The sequence below is a fragment of the Salminus brasiliensis genome, chromosome 25 (assembly GCF_030463535.1).
Source record: "Salminus brasiliensis chromosome 25, fSalBra1.hap2, whole genome shotgun sequence".
Lineage (NCBI taxonomy): Eukaryota > Metazoa > Chordata > Actinopteri > Characiformes > Bryconidae > Salminus > Salminus brasiliensis.
Window position 1 is genome coordinate 25294402 of NC_132902.1, and position 16599 is coordinate 25311000.

General features: G+C 42.2%; 1 protein-coding gene across 1 annotated transcript in view; it reads left to right on the top strand.

Moving 5' to 3' along the window:
* piezo1 (piezo type mechanosensitive ion channel component 1 (Er blood group)) overlaps positions 1-16599 on the top strand; it is a 112764-nt gene that overhangs the window by 56267 nt on the left and 39898 nt on the right. The window contains exons 6-16 of the mRNA XM_072670990.1: positions 907-1060; positions 8549-8756; positions 9590-9803; positions 12440-12608; positions 12696-12797; positions 13312-13408; positions 13771-13880; positions 14539-14799; positions 14912-15017; positions 15518-15699; positions 15855-16003. Coding sequence (XP_072527091.1) covers positions 907-1060; positions 8549-8756; positions 9590-9803; positions 12440-12608; positions 12696-12797; positions 13312-13408; positions 13771-13880; positions 14539-14799; positions 14912-15017; positions 15518-15699; positions 15855-16003 — 1752 coding nt within the window. The remainder of the gene's footprint in view (positions 1-906; positions 1061-8548; positions 8757-9589; positions 9804-12439; positions 12609-12695; positions 12798-13311; positions 13409-13770; positions 13881-14538; positions 14800-14911; positions 15018-15517; positions 15700-15854; positions 16004-16599) is intronic.

Here is a 16599-nt window from a genome sequence, read left to right on the forward strand (position 1 = left end):
TAGCTGGTTTCACACGGTTTAAGCTGGCCCTTGATGATCAGGTTGGTCGTGCTGGTCGACAAGCTCGCTGACTAACTAGTTGACTGGCCTGGTCAGATTGTTAGACCAGCCAAACCATCAAACGTGAAAGAAAACATACCCCGTGTTGGTGAAGACCTGTCGGGTCGACCAGCTCGAGCAGCTTGAACTGGTCAGGCATTTATTTATTTATTTAATTACACTTTAGCAAAGCCATGTTTCCATCAGTGCAAGCTGCTGGGAATGGTTATTACCACTATTATTAATAAAGGTGCTTCTAATGGTTGAGTGATGCTGTAGGAGAACCACCTTTGCTTCCATAAAGAACCATTTCTGTATACGAAATGTGTCTGAGTTTATCTAGAACCTTGATTTAAAGGTTCTCCACCAATGTGATGTTTCTTCACACAGATCTCTATTAAAAACATGGTTCTTTGTGGAACCAAATATGGTCCTCCATTGGCATCGCTCAGAGAACCATGTAAAGCACCTTTATTTTTAAAAGTGCAGCTACTACACTATATGGACAAAAGTATTGGGACACCTGCACCTGAGTTTATATTGCTTTTGTTGGAGTAACTGTCTCTACTGTCCAGAGAAAAGATCTCCATCCCACCTCATCCCCAAGAATAGAGAGTCCTGAAGTACTTCTCTACATAGACTAGACAAGCTGTGTATGTGTGTTGGGGGGGGGTGCTTTGTGCATCTGTGTCAGCAATGAGTGTAACTTGAAGTAGCTGAATGCATTCATTAGAAGGGGTGTCCACAAACTTTTGGACCTATAGTGTACTCCCATCTGTGAACCTTTAAATGGATGATTATTTTGGACTGATGTTTGGAACAGTGTGGAGTACTACTGATAGTCTTTGTGAATGACCTACCCTTCAGGCTGCCCCTGGATGAGCCCTGGACAGTGGTGCGTCTTCTGGCCCCTGACCTGGGTGTGTTCATCATCTCTCTGATCACCATGGTGCTGTGCAGCCGCTTGGTGAAGAGCAGAGAAGAAGGCTCCACAGCCCAGAACTCCACTGTCAACCAGGAGGTGAGTTCCTGGTCTGCTGTCAACTGAGGATCTGTTCACACCTGATATTAATATCTGTCTCATGTGATCCAATCGTTTGCAGTGTGACTTTATGTTTATTTGGGTTTATTCTGATGTTATATAGAGTTAATTACAGGTAGACACTCTCACTGACCACTGACTTTATGTTTATTTGGGTTTATTCTAATGTTATATAGAGTTAATTACAGGTAGACACTCACTGACCACTGACTTTATGTTTATTTGGGTTTATTCTAATGTTATATAGAGTTAATTACAGGTAGACACTCACTGACCACTGACTTTGTTTATTTGGGTTTATTCTAATGTTATATAGAGTTAATTACAGGTAGACACTCTCACTGACCACTGACTTTATGTTTATTTGGGTTTATTCTAATGTTATATAGAGTTAATTACAGGTAGACACTCACTGACCACTGACTTTATGTTTATTTGGGTTTATTCTAATGTTATATAGAGTTAATTACAGGTAGACACTCACTGACCACTGACTTTATGTTTATTTGGGTTTATTCTAATGTTATATAGAGTTAATTACAGGTAGACACTCACTGACCACTGACTTTATGTTTATTTGGGTTTATTCTAATGTTATATAGAGTTAATTACAGGTAGACGCTCTCACTGACCACTGACTTTATGTTTATTTGGGTTTATTCTAATGTTATATAGAGTTAATTACAGGTAGACACTCTCACTGACCACTGACTTTCTGTTTATTTGGGTTTATTCTAATGTTATGTAGAGGTTTATAGGTAGATACTCTCCCTGCTGAGATAAAACACTTGAAGCAGAACTGAACTGGACTGTATATATTATTTAAACAGTGTAAACCAACACTCTCAGGCTGGTGGTATCAGCGCATGTAGGAGGTGTGTCATGTATCTACGACTCAGTAACTGGATTCTAGCTTCCTCCAGGGGAAGAAGGCGATGGAATCATCACGTCATGGAGAGCAAAGTAGGGATTCTTCAGCCTGAGTGCAGTTTGAAGCCCTGACAGCATCAATATTTCACCACTGCTGCTCTCAGCAGCCATAAACCCTGAAGACGCTTTCACATGGCATCCCGAGCCTCAAAGCAACGCTTTGTTTTCATTCTGGGCCACAAATACACACACACACACACACACACACACATATATATATATATATATATATATATATATATATATATATAACTATATAAACTCATGCACAGTTGCTAAAGGAAAGAGGCCAAAGAAAGAATAGGGAAGAGGGAGGGGAAAGTAGGAAAGCAGACAGTGGGTTGTCAGCAATGAGTGCAGTGTAAAGGGGTGTCCACAAACATTTGGACATATAGTGTAAGTGTGGTAGTTTACAATGACAACTTGGCGTGTGTGTGTGTGTGTGTGGTGGGTACTGGTGTGTACAGCAGGCTTTTTGACTTTTTTTAGTTTTCAGTTTCTTAGTGAATAAGTGAGTAAGGGGGACTCCCCCACATGACTCACACACACACACACACATATGCACACACTGAATGCACGCACACATGCTGATACAACAGCAGAACTAGGCCAGAAGCCAACAGAAGCAGCAGCTCGTGACTGTGTGTGTGTGTGTGTGTGTGTGTGTGTGTGTGTGTGTGTGTGTGTGTGTGTGTGTGTGTGTATATGTGTGTGTGTGTATGTGTGTGTGTGTGTGTGTGTGTGTGTGGTCTGGTCATGTTTAAGGTGGACGCTCTCTCTCTCTCTTCCTCGGAGAACGTTCTTTACTCCTTCTACTTCTTGCCCTTTCTTCCATCTGCTGCACCGCTGCCCAGCGCCCAACAACTTCCTGCTGCCGCTGCCATGGCAACCGTGTCAACAAACAGAGGCCGAGCTGCCGCGTGTGAGCTCAGAGCAAAAGAGACGAGTGTTAATGAGTACTAGTCTACATCAGTGTTAATGAGTACTAGTCTAAATCAGTGTTAATGAGTACTAGTCTACATCAGTGTTAATGAGTACTAGTCTACATCAGTGTTAATGAGTACTAGTCTACATCAGTGTTAATGAGTACTAGTCTACATCAGTATTAATGAGTACTAGTCTAAATCAGTGTTAATGAGTACTAGTCTAAATCAGTGTTAATGAGTACTAGTCTACATCAGTGTTAATGAGTACTAGTCTACATCAGTGTTAATGAGTACTAGTCTACATCAGTGTTAATGAGTACTAGTCTACATCAGTATTAATGAGTACTAGTCTAAATCAGTGTTAATGAGTACTAGTCTAAATCAGTGTTAATGAGTACTAGTCTAAATCAGCGTTAATGAGTACTAGTCTAAATCAGTGTTAATGAGTACTAGTCTACATCAGTGTTAATGAGTACTAGTCTACATCAGTATTAATGAGTACTAGTCTAAATCAGTGTTAATGAGTACTAGTCTAAATCAGTGTTAATGAGTACTAGTCTAAATCAGTGTTAATGAGTACTAGTCTACATCAGTATTAATGAGTACTAGTCTAAATCAGTGTTAATGAGTACTAGTCTACATCAGTATTAATGAGTACTAGTCTAAATCAGTGTTAATGAGTACTAGTCTACATCAGTGTTAATGAGTACTAGTCTACATCAGTATTAATGAGTACTAGTCTAAATCAGTGTTAATGAGTACTAGTCTACATCAGTGTTAATGAGTATTAGTCTACATCAGTGTTAATGAGTTCTAGTCTACATCAGTGTTAATGAGTATTAGTCTACATCAGTATTAATGAGTATTAGTCTACATCAGTGTTAATGAGTATTAGTCTACATCAGTATTAATGAGTATTAGTCTACATCAGTATTAATGAGTATTAGTCTACATCAGTGTTAATGAGTATTAGTCTACATCAGTGTTAATGAGTACTAGTCTACATCAGTGTTAATGAGTACTAGTCTACATCAGTGTTAATGAGTATTAGTCTACATCAGTGTTAATGAGTACTAGTCTACATCAGTGTTAATGAGTACTAGTCTACATCAGTGTTAATGAGTACTAGTCTACATCAGTATTAATGAGTACTAGTCTAAATCAGTGTTAATGAGTTCTAGTCTAAATCAGTGTTAATGAGTTCTAGTCTACATCAGTGTTAATGAGTACTAGTCTACATCAGTGTTAATGAGTACTAGTCTACATCAGGGTTAATGAGTACTAGTCTACATCAGGGTTAATGAGTACTAGTCTACATCAGTGTTAATGAGTATTAGTCTACATCAGTGTTAATGAGTACTAGTCTACATCAGTATTAATGAGTACTAGTCTACATCAGTGTTAATGGGTATTAGTCTACATCAGTGTTAATGAGTACTAGTCTACATCAGTGTTAATGAGTACTAGTCTACATCAGTGTTAATGAGTACTAGTCTACATCAGTGTTAATGAGTACTAGTCTACATCAGTATTAATGAGTACTAGTCTACATCAGTGTTAATGAGTACTAGTCTACATCAGTGTTAATGAGTATTAGTCTACATCAGTGTTAATGAGTACTAGTCTACATCAGTATTAATGAGTACTAGTCTACATCAGTATTAATGAGTACTAGTCTACATCAGTGTTAATGGGTATTAGTCTACATCAGTGTTAATGAGTACTAGTCTACATCAGTGTTAATGAGTACTAGTCTACATTAGGTTTAATGAGTACTTGTCTACATCAGTGTTAATGAGTACTAGTCTACATCAGTGTTAATAAGTACTTGTCTACATCAGTGTTAATAAGTACTTGTCTACATTAGGTTTAATGAGTGTTAGTCTACATCAGTGTTAATGAGTATTAGTCTACATCAGTATTAATGAGTATTAGTCTACATCAGTGTTAATGAGTACTAGTCTACATCAGTGTTAATGAGTACTAGTCTACATTAGGTTTAATAAGTACTTGTCTACATCAGTGTTAATGAGTACTAGTCTACATCAGTGTTAATAAGTACTTGTCTACATCTGTGTTAATGAGTACTAGTCTACATTAGGTTTAATGAGTGTTAGTCTACATCAGTGTTAATGAGTATTAGTCTACATCAGTATTAATGAGTATTAGTCTACATCAGTGTTAATGAGTACTAGTCTACATCAGTGTTAATGAGTACTTGTCTACATCAGTGTTAATGAGTATTAGTCTACATCAGTATTAATGAGTATTAGTCTACATCAGTGTCAATGAGTATTAGTCTGCATCAGTGTTAATGAGTACTAGTCTACGTTAGGTTTAATGAGTATTAGTCTACATTAGTGTTAATGAGTATTAGTCTACGTTAGGTTTAATGAGTGTTAGTCTACATTAGTGTTAATGAGTACTAGGTTAATTTATATTGAATATATTGATTAGAGTGTATTAGTTTATATTAGTGTGTTTATAATAATAAATAATACACTATATGTCCAAATGTTTGTGGACACCCCTTCTAGTGAATACATTCATCTGCTTACACACATTGCTGACACAGATGTGCAAATGCACAAACACACACAGCTTGTCTAGTCCCTGTAGAGATGTACTGGCAATAGATCCTGAGTCCCTGGATCGGATCGGGACACCCGTAGGTGAAAAGATTTGAGCGTCTGTTCTGCTGCAACGAGGTATTCTGCAGTGTCAGAGAAACCGAGAAAGTCTCTGTTTGGGCTTTGATGTGGTCGGGGCGACCTGCAGGGCCTCCACATCACTGAACGGGAATACCTGTGGTGTTGAGCCTGCTGTTATGTTCTGCTGGAGGGAACAGCAGTAACGTTCCTGGGTCAGACGGACTCAGCACATGTTAAACCATCCATAAGCTGAATGTAAATGATTGGCTATTGAATATTACTCTACACCCAAAACTAACCCTAACCTTAAGTCTAACCCTAACCTAAGCCCTAACCTTAATCTTAACCCCTATCCTTACCCTAACTTTGGGGACTTCAGAGTCCATCTCTGAAATAGGCTTGGTTGGGTCCACATAAGGAATTAATTCCATTTAAATGAAATACCTAAACCCTAATCCTAACCCTGCCCTTAAATCAACCCTAAATCTAGCCCTAACCATAAATCTGACCCCAACTTAATTTAAACCCTAACCTTTATCTTAAATCTAACCCTAACCTAAACCCTAACTTTAATCTTAAATCAAACCCTAACCTAAACCCTAACCTTAATCTTAAATCAAACCCTGACCTAAACTCTAACCTTAATCTTAATTTTAAATCTAACCCTACACCTAAGTCTTCAGGGTTAGATGTATTGTTAGATTTGAGATTAGAGGTTAGATTTCAAGGGTAGGGTTAGGATTAGGTTTAGGGTTTAGTTTAGGATTAGGGTTAGGGTTAGGTGCAGGGTTACGTTCAATAGCCTGGTCATCTTAGAGCTGAATTTTCAGGTTAGGTTCAGATTTGATATTTTTAGCCTTCCTGGACTCTCTTCAGTGTTCTGTCCAAAAATACTGAAATATTAAATGTAGTTTTCCTGTTTTTCTAAAGTTTGAGACAAGTCCGTTTGACTGGCAGCATAACAGGAGGGTTAAAGGAAGGCGGAGTTCCATTAAAATGAAAATCATTCAAAGACAGAAAATCATTCAGGCGGTCAGTGAACGAGTCCTGGATGAAGTGTGCGGTCAGTAAGTGGTCAGAGAAGCATTGGATTATATTAAGGCTCTGAGGAGAGGCCTGTAGAAGCAGCTTGCTCGATCACATTAGGCTGAGGAATGTAGAACCACTGCAACCACGAGACGGACGGTAGAGTGGACACTCCCATGAGTAGTGTCCTGCATTACACTATACGTCCAAATGTTTGTGGACGCCCGTTCTAATGAAAGCATTCAGCTACTTTAAGTTGCACCCATTGCTACACAGCGTGTCTAGTCTCTGTAGAGAAGAAGTACTGCCAATAGAATAGGACTCTCTGGAGCAGATCAACATCATGAACCTATTGGCACCATGCTGCCTAATGCCAGGCGTGGGCTAGAGGGGTATAAAGCCCCCCCAGCAGTCAAATCCTCACAGCAATGCGCCTCCTCCATCATCTAATAGAAAGTCTCTGTACAGTAGAGACAGTCACTCCAACAAAAGCAGGATCAGCTCTTTTTAATATCCTTGATTTCAGAAGAAACAGTGAATGAGCCGGCGTCCAAATACTTTTGTCCACATATTGTGATTAGTGTCCATTTAGATCATTCTGAAGCTAAAGTGTGTATGTGTGTGTTATTAGGTCACTTAGGGGAGAGAGAGAGTTACAAAGAGTTATAGAGAGAGATGGAGGAAGTGTTGGGAGTGTCCCTCGTGACTCTGCAGCAGATCCGGCTGTGTCGGTCATTTCGGGCAGGGTCAGTTTAGTGTTATTGCGCTGAGGGCAGCTGCAGAACATTCAGCACAGATCACCTCCGGTGATGGACCAGTGTTTAGTCACAGATATGAGTCCCGTGGTTTAATCAGGAGGGGCGGAGTCATAAAAAGCAGATATGACTTTTTGTTTTACAGCGAGCATCACTTACGCCTTCTGAGATCTCATCAACTGCTGCCCCGCGGTCAGAAACTGACCACTGATGAATGGTGTAGAGGGGGACTGATGGGCAAATGATGGGCTGCTTTCTGTAGCTGTGACCTATAAGATATGTGTTTCCAATAAAGTGGCCAGTCAGTGGAAGCACAAGGTGGGTGTTTCTAATAAAGTGGCCGGTGAGGGTTTCTAATAAAGTGGCCAGTGAATGGAAGCACAAGGTAGGTGTTTCTAATAAAGTGGCCAGTGAATGGAAGCACAAGGTAGGTGTTTCTAATAAAGTGGCCGGTGAGGGTTTCTAATAAAGTGGCCAGTAAGTGGAAGCACAAGGTGGGTGTTTCTAATAAAGTGGCCAGTGAGTGGAGGCACAAGGTGGGTTTTTATGGGTTTTTTTATGACCTGAAACTCTGAATCTCACCAGCGTGATGCTTTGACGGTACCGAGTTTCTATTGCACATTTTATTTGTGTAAATAAATTAGAATAAATAATAAAAACAAATAAATAAGTAAATATAGCTGCGGAAGTCTGGAAACTCATTCACTCACTCCAACACCTGTGTGATTTATCTCTGATTTGGAAGAGTTTACACAGGCTCTCTCTCTCTCTCTCTCTCTCTCTCTCTCTCTCTCTCCCTGTCTACACCCTCGTCACACTTTCCCAGATCATCAAAGCTTGTTGGGATACCTGCCCTGTTGTCACACGGCTTTGTTCCATCTGTTTGATGAGCTCAGTGAATTCTTTGATGGGGGTGTGTGTTCTGACTCGGTTGCTGTTTGAGGAGCTGGATGAGTTACTGAGTCGACACTAACGGCTCATGATTTTAAACCCTTTCTTCTGCTGTGCATGTTTCCGAACCCTCAGACCTTCTAGGCCTTCAGAGAAGACCATACACGCCTGCTTTCAACTGAAACACACCTTACAGCCATTCCACAGCAGTGCACTGGAATTCAACCTCCACAGTGAACCCGCCCATGAAGGCTCAGTCTCTCTGTATTACACTTTTCCTCTTTTCAGGATGCTGGCACAGATGAGGAAGAGGAGGAGGATGATGAAGTTGGGGACGAAGAGGAAGAAGAAGAGGAGGAAGGGAGACAGTCGTCCAGTGCACCAGAGGAGCAGTCTGGCGGAGCAGCTCTGCTGGCCGCCCGTCTGAGAGCCACAGCCCAGCGCTTCCTCAGGAACATGGGTCGGCTTCTGGCCGTCACACTGCTGGCGCTGGCCGGTAAGAGAAACAAGGAATCCACAGCATTTCTATGACAACATGAAACCATTAGCACCATGCTGCCTAACGCCAGGCGTGGGCTAGAGGGGTATAAAGCCCCCCAGCATTGAGGAGCTGTGGAGCAGTGGAAGAGCTGTGTTCTCTGGAATGATGGTGGTGGAGCTTCATCCAGTACTTTTTTTAGGATAAGTTGAGGATAATGAGGTGGGGTGGTGATCATCATCATCCAACATCCTGACCTTACTAATGCACTTGTGGCTGAATGCAATCAAATCCTCATAGCAGTGCTCCTCCAAAATCTAGTAGAAAGTCTTCTTCTCTGGACAGTAGAGACAGTTACTCCAACAGAAGCAGGATTAGTTCTTTTTAATAGCCTCGATTTTGAAAAACAATTGGAAGAGTAGGTGTCCCAATACTTTTGTCCATTAGCAGTAATCTTTTGCAGTTATCCCACTTCACCACAGATGTGGTCAGTCAGCTGGACATGCTTGTTTGGTATTCACGTTTTTTCTAATTTGGAGCTTCAGCTATGAGGTGCTCCAGGAAAGGACAGCCGGTGAACCGGTGACCGGATCATGGGTCCCACCTCACAACTTACAGGACTTACAGCAGGACTTAAGGGGTGTCCTCCTTCAGAGGTCTTGTGGAGTCCATGCCCCAAATAGTTGGATGTGTTTTGGTGACACAAGGGGAACCCTATTCCATTTTAGACTAGGTGGTACTAATGTTATGGCTGTTATTGATAAATAACCTCTGAATGTTCTTATTGTTTTGGCTCCTGTGTTTATATTGATCCTTGATTGTTTGTTCTGTGCTGCTGTTGTTCTCTACAGGGATCACCTTGCCCTCAGCCTTCTCCTCCATCTACTTCTTGCTCTTCATCGGTGTGTGTACCTGGTGGGCCTGCCACTTTCCCATCAGCCACCTGGGCTTCAACACTCTGTGCGTGATGGTCAGCTTCTTCACAGCGGGTCACCTAGTCTGTCTGTATCTGTACCAGAGCGCTGTAGCCCAGAGCATCTTCGTCCCGAGCAGCTTGTGGGCCAGGTACGCTTTCTCACCTCACGGAGTCTCAGATCTGACTGTGTTTGAGAGTTTGTTAGGAAAGCTCATGCAGTGCTTCACGTGATCTGTCAGAACTGGAGCTGGAGAAGGAAGAGGTCTGAGAGATGCTTAACCAGGCCTTAATGATGATGATGATGATGATGATGATGATGATGCTTGTTGAAGAATAATGGTATTAGGTTGGAGAATGAGGGTCTTTGTTGTGGACCGGTGATGTTCGGGGAATACTGGTGTTAACTGGGCAGTGACTGTATTTTTTGGGACGTGATGGTGGTGGTGGTGTTTGTTGCAGAATGATGGTGTTAGAGAATGGTGGTGTTTAGTGAAGAATGGTGGTGTTTGGTTGGAGAATGATGATGTTTGGTTGGAGGTTGTTGGTGTGTGGTGGTGTTTGGTTGGAGAATGATGTTTGGTTGGGGAATGGTGATGTTTGGTTGGAGAATGGTGATGTTTGGTTGGAGATTGTTGGTGTTTGGTGGTGTTTAGTTGGCGAATGATGATGTTTGGTTGGAGATTGTTGGTGTTTGGTGGTGTTTGGTTGGGGAACGGTGATGTTTGGTTGGGGAACGGTGATGTTTGGTTGGGGAATGATTATGTTTGGTTGGAGATTGTTGGTGTTTGGTGGTGTTTGGTTGGAGATTGTTGGTGTTTGGTGGTGTTTAGTTGGAGAATGAGGATGTTTGGTTGGAGATTGTTAGTGTTTGGTTGGGGAATGATGATGTTTAGTTGGGGAATGATGATAATCGGTTGGAGATTGTTGGTGTTTGGTGTTTGGTTGGAGAATGATGATGTTTGGTTGGAGATTGTTGGTGTTTGGTTGGGGAATGATGATGTTTGGTTGGAGATTGTTGGTGTTTGGTTGGGGAATGGTGATGTTTGGTTGGAGTATGATGGGATTTGTTGGAGAACAATGATGTTGGGGTAATAATGGTGTTAATTGGGGAGTGACTGTATTTGCTGGGAAGTGATGTTGGTGGTGGTGTTTGGTGCAGAATGATGGTGTTAGAGAATGGTGGTGTTTAGTGGAGAGTGGTGGTCTTTGGGTGGAGAATCATGATGTTTGATGAAGAATTATGGGGTTTGTTGGAGAATAATGGTATTAGGTTGGAGACCCATGTTGTTAGGGGAATGATGGTGTTGGTTAAAGAATGATGGTGTTTATTGGGGAATGATTGTATTTGTTGGAAAGTGATGGTGGTGGTGGTGTTTGGTACAGAAGGATGGTGTTAGAGAATGGTGGTGTTTAGTGGTGGTCTTTGATAGGAGAATCATGATATTTAGTGGAGATTTGCTGGAGAATGATGATGTTGGACAGTGGTGGTCTTTGTTGTAGACCCCTGACATTAGGGGAATGATTGTATTTGTTGGAAAGTGGAGGTGCTTGTTGGGTGCAGAATGATGGTGTTTAGTGGAAAGTGGTGGTCTTTGCTGGAGCATGCTTATGTTTGGCTGGGGAAGGGTGGTGTTTCATAGAGAATGGTGGTATTTGGTGGAAACTGATGATGTTTTCAGGTGAAGGTTTGGTTGGGAATGGTTGTGCGGTCAGTGTGCCGAGGGCCGTAACACAGGACGGTTAAACACCTACTTCATTAGTACTGAAATACGCCCTGGAGATACGCTGGAATGCTTCAAATGATCTAATAAAAATCCCTCTGCCCCATTCCTGCCACTCACTCTGAGTGAGGGGTGTCATCAGGTTGCACCGTATGTGTGAGTGTGTGAGTGTGTGTGAGTGTGTGTGAGTGTGTGTGAGTGTGTGTGAGAGTGTGTGAGAGTGTGTGAGAGTGTGTGAGAGTGTGTGAGAGTGTGTGAGAGTGTGTGAGAGTGTGTGAGAGTGTGTGAGAGTGTGAGTGTGTGTGTGAGTGTGTGTGTGAGTGTGTGTGAGTGTGTGTGTGAGTGTGTGTGAGTGTGTGTGAGTGTGTGTGAGTGTGTGTGAGTGTGTGTGAGTGTGTGTGTGTGTGTGTGGATGGGTTGTGTAAGTATGAGAAACAGGAGAATGTAGAGGCGGTGCGTGATGAATGTAGGAGGAGGCATTATGTGCAGACATTCAGAGCTGAATGAAAATGAGTAGGAGTGGGAACAGGATGAACACTGTTGGCTGGGAATGTTCTGGAATGTTGGATCTGTGCGATGTTTGTGACGGACCCGGGCAGGAGGGACGGCATGAAGAGAAATAAGTTCTAGGCAGTGACCTCCAGTGCGTTTATGCTGGCTGGCAGAGTGCTGTGCCAACCTGGCATTGAGGCCTTAACCGTAGAACTGGAGACATCTGGCCGTTAGCACACACACACACACGGACACACACACACACACACACACACACACACACACACACACACTCTCATATACAGTACACACATTTGCTGGGGCTGTGTTTCCTGCTTAGTCAGGTTGCCAGCTATGAACATTCCTCCTGTCCCACAAATCTCTCCTGACCTTTGCTCCTCCGTCACGGAGATGATGACAGATGGCAGTCACATCGTTGTAAAATGACCTGCCAAGTTGCAGGGATGCACACATACATACACACACACACACACACACACACACACACACACACATATATACACACTCACTGGGTGGAGAAAGGCTCCTAAACTGCCCCCTTTTCCCTCCAGACTTTTTGGCCTCAAGGATATCATTATACCTGCAAACTGCTCCTCCTTCGATGACCTCATCCTCAACACGGAGCACGATTGGCCTGTGTATGTCAACCCCGGCATCCTTCTCCTCCTCTACATCACCGTGGCAACCATTCTGAAGATCAACACCCATAGTTACACTGAGGTGCCTCCAGCCAGACGTGTTAAAAAGTGTGATTTTTGTGCAGTAGCTGTGTGGGATTAGTGCTTATTGTTTTTATTGGTTGCCCAGACGATTGTGGGTGGAGCCAGTGTGACAGAGAGTGGCAGCGCAGAGGAGGTGGAGCTAAAGCAATGGGGGGCGGGACGGAAAAGCCCTGATGATGACACTAAGGTGGGTCAAATGTTCAATCAATCACATCATTCAACCACACCATTCAGTTACAGCCACAGCAGATACACCATGTGTCCAAATGTTTGTGGACACCTCTTCTTCTAAAAAAATAAATAAAAAAAATGCATTGCTGGCACAGGTGTGCGAATACACATACACACCGCTCATCTAGTCCATGTAGAGAAGTACTGCTAGAATAGAAAACTCTCTGGAGCAGATAAACATGAATGGGCTAGAGGGGTATACAGCACCCCAGACCTTACCAAAACCCTTAATCAAATCCTCACAGCAATGCTCCTCTAAAATCTAGCAGAAAGAGACAGTTCCTCCAACAAAAGAGGAGAGATCCTTTTTCATACCCTTGATTTCAGAAGAAACAATGAATAAGCAGGTGTCCCAATACTTTTGTCCACGTAGCGTATCCGTGGGAAGTTGGGTGGCGTTCTGTTAGAGTACATGTTCCTTGTTCCGGTGCAGTGTGATCATGCTGCGTTTCTGTGTTTTCCTTCCACAGCAAATGCTGCTGGCCTCAGGTGAAAGCCCTGGGCAGGAATCTGACCCCGCGAACACTAAAGAACACGTCACAAACGGTTCCAGTCAGCATGACTTAGGTAGGAGGAGCGTTATTCCTCAGAGGATGGATAAAAGTTCTATTTTAAATTAAGTTTATTTTAAAACATAAATAAATGTATTATTTCTCATATTAACACTGTTTGACTGTTGTGTTGCTTGGGAGCCAATGCCAACTGTTCGCTTTCAATTATGGCAATTATCCCCTTATTGGGTAAATCACTGTAACACGTGGTCTGGGGTGATTTACCTTCATTTATTCTTAACATAGAAGAATTCACGACTGATTGTGAGCACAGGTTTATAGACCTGCTTAACTTAAAGTCATTCTTGTGTGTGTGTGTGTGTGTGTGTGTGTGTGTGTGTGTGTGTGTGTGTGTGTGTGTGTGTGTGTGTGTTTCAGGGCTCAGTGTAGCCACGGTGCAGCAGGAGGAAGAGGAGGAAAGCCCTCTGAATTTAGTGGGCAGGATGATCATGCAGCAAAGTTACATCTGTGCCCTCATCGCCATGATGGTAAATCACTATATTTTTTATTTTATATAAATGGAATGTTTTTTAACCATCATTCAAAAGTTCGGAATCACGTTTCTGAGTGGAGTTGGCACATGGCAGCAGCTATTGGACACACAGGACATTGCGTATATATATATATATATATATATATTGCTATGAAAGTATTACAAAAATGTATTAACATATATATATATATATATTATTTATTTATTTATTTATTTAGTCATATATATATATATATATATATATATATATATATATATATATATTAGTGCTGTCAAGCATTAAAACTAATGATCTAATTAACTACAAGCTCTGTGACTGATTAATCTAAATTAATCACATTCATCAGTTTTTGCTATAAAAATATTACAAAAATGAATTAACATATTAATTTGACAGCCCAAATATATATATATATATATATATATATATATATATATATATATATATATATATATATATATATGCTGAAGTATTTCAGACTACTGGACACAATACACAAGCCAGAGTAGTAGCCAGTAGCCAATCAGAACAGCTCATTTACATACATATTAAAGAAATCTTCAGAACTGGACAGCATATTGACATATTAGCAAAAATGCAGTCCTCTTTTTCCTCCTTTCTAATTTTCACTGTGCTCCATCGCCCCCTGCAGGTGTGGAGTATCACCTACCACAGCTGGCTGACCTTCGTGCTGCTGCTGTGGGCGTGTCTGATCTGGATGCTGCGAGCACGCCGACACTTCGCCATGCTCTGCTCGCCCTTCATCCTGCTGTACGGCCTGGGGCTCTGCGGCCTGCAGTACGTCTGGGCCATGGACCTGGAGACCGAGCTGCCCCAGCACGTGGGCTCTATGAGCCTGAGGCAGATGGGACTGGACCAAGCAACGTACCCCTGCCTACGCCTCGGAGCCATGGTGAGCAGAGTGGTGACCTGGGAAGGGGAGGCGATGGTCATTTTTAAGAGTTTAGAAATACAGTTCACCCTTCCTTGCATGAAATGGATGAAATGGTGTGTTTCCCACTCAGCTGCTGTTCATCCTGACATTCTGGCTGCTCTTAAGACAATCGGTGAAGGACATCTTCTGCAGGAAGAAGAAGCAAACCGCTCCGCTGCAGGAGGTCACCACTGGAGGTGAGAGAGGCAGCTGAAATGCACACCCTCCCTATTCCCTACAAATACACACATGTACAGTATGCACACTATATGGACAAAAATTTTGGGACACCTGCTCATTCACAGCTTTCTTCTGAAATCAAGGTTGTTAAAAAGAGTCAATCCTGCTTTTGTTGGAGTAACATGTCTCCTGACTAGATTTTGCTGTGATGATTTGATTGCATTCAGCAACAATCGCATTAGCAACAGGAAGTTTGGTGATCATCACCCCAACTCATCATCCCTAACTTCCCAGCTCATCCCAAAAGTACTGGATGGAGCTCCACCACCATCCATCATTCCAGAGAACACAGTTCCTCCACTGCTCCACCGCTCACTGCTGGAGGGCTTTATACCCCTCTAGCCCATGCCTGGGATTAGTCAGCAAGGGGTGTCCACAAACATTTGGACGTCTAGTGTATATAACTCTTGTGTATATGTGTGTGTATATATATATATATTGAATTCTCTCCTTTCAGAGAACTCTGGGCGTGATGACTCTATTCTAAAGCTGCTGGGCAGGGTGGTGATGAGCCTGTACGCTAAATATTGGATCTACGTGTGTGGAGGCATGTTCATCATGGTCAGCTTCGCTGGAAAGCTTGTAGGCTACAAGATCATCTACATGCTGCTGTTTCTGCTCTGCATGTGCCTCTACCAGGTACCAGCATTCATATGGGTTATGTTGGTTATCTAATGCTACATGCCGTTACTCCACTGCTGGAGAACCACACCCTGCCGACATATTGACCTCTAAGGCTGATCGGATGTCAGGAGTGTGAATGCTTGCTCTGTGTCCTCCCTCTCTTTCTCTAGGTGTATTACTCTCTGTGGAGGAGGCTGCTGAAGCCCTTCTGGTGGTTGGTTGTGGCGTACACCATGCTGGTGCTCATTGCTATCTACACCTACCAGTTTGAGGACTTCCCAGACTACTGGAGAAACTTCACCGGCTTCACAGAGGAACAGTAGGTTATATAAGCCAATTAGGCTTTGACAATTATTTCTGTAATTAATTAATTAATGTAATTAACCTAATGACTATTACTCAATGAATTGGTAATCGATACACCATTAAGATGCTTAATGAATAATAGAAGACATATTACCCCCCGTGCGCGCTTCCTGTATAGGATTACTGTGGACTGTGTAGATCATGTGAATATTATAGAGCATACCAGTGCGCCCCCAATGCTTCCTGTAGAGTATTACAATTTGTCAGAATGAACAGCATTAGAGTATTGTATCTGTACCTGACAAAGTGTAATATTAGTAGCAGCCATATCGCCCCCTATGCTTCCTGTAGCGTATTACAGTCTGTCAGAATGACCATATGAACATTATAGAGCATTATAGAGAACCCAAAGGTGTACATTCACACCTGGAGGGGAAGGAGGGCATTGCAGGTAGAGCGGGCCGCCTGTCCAAATTATTAAATGAATATGAGCGTTAAGAAGTGCTCTATAATGTTATATAACTCTAAAATAATATGAGCCATATCACCCCCTATGCTTCCTGTAGAGTATTAAAATTAGTCAGAATAAACAGCATTACAGAGTATTGT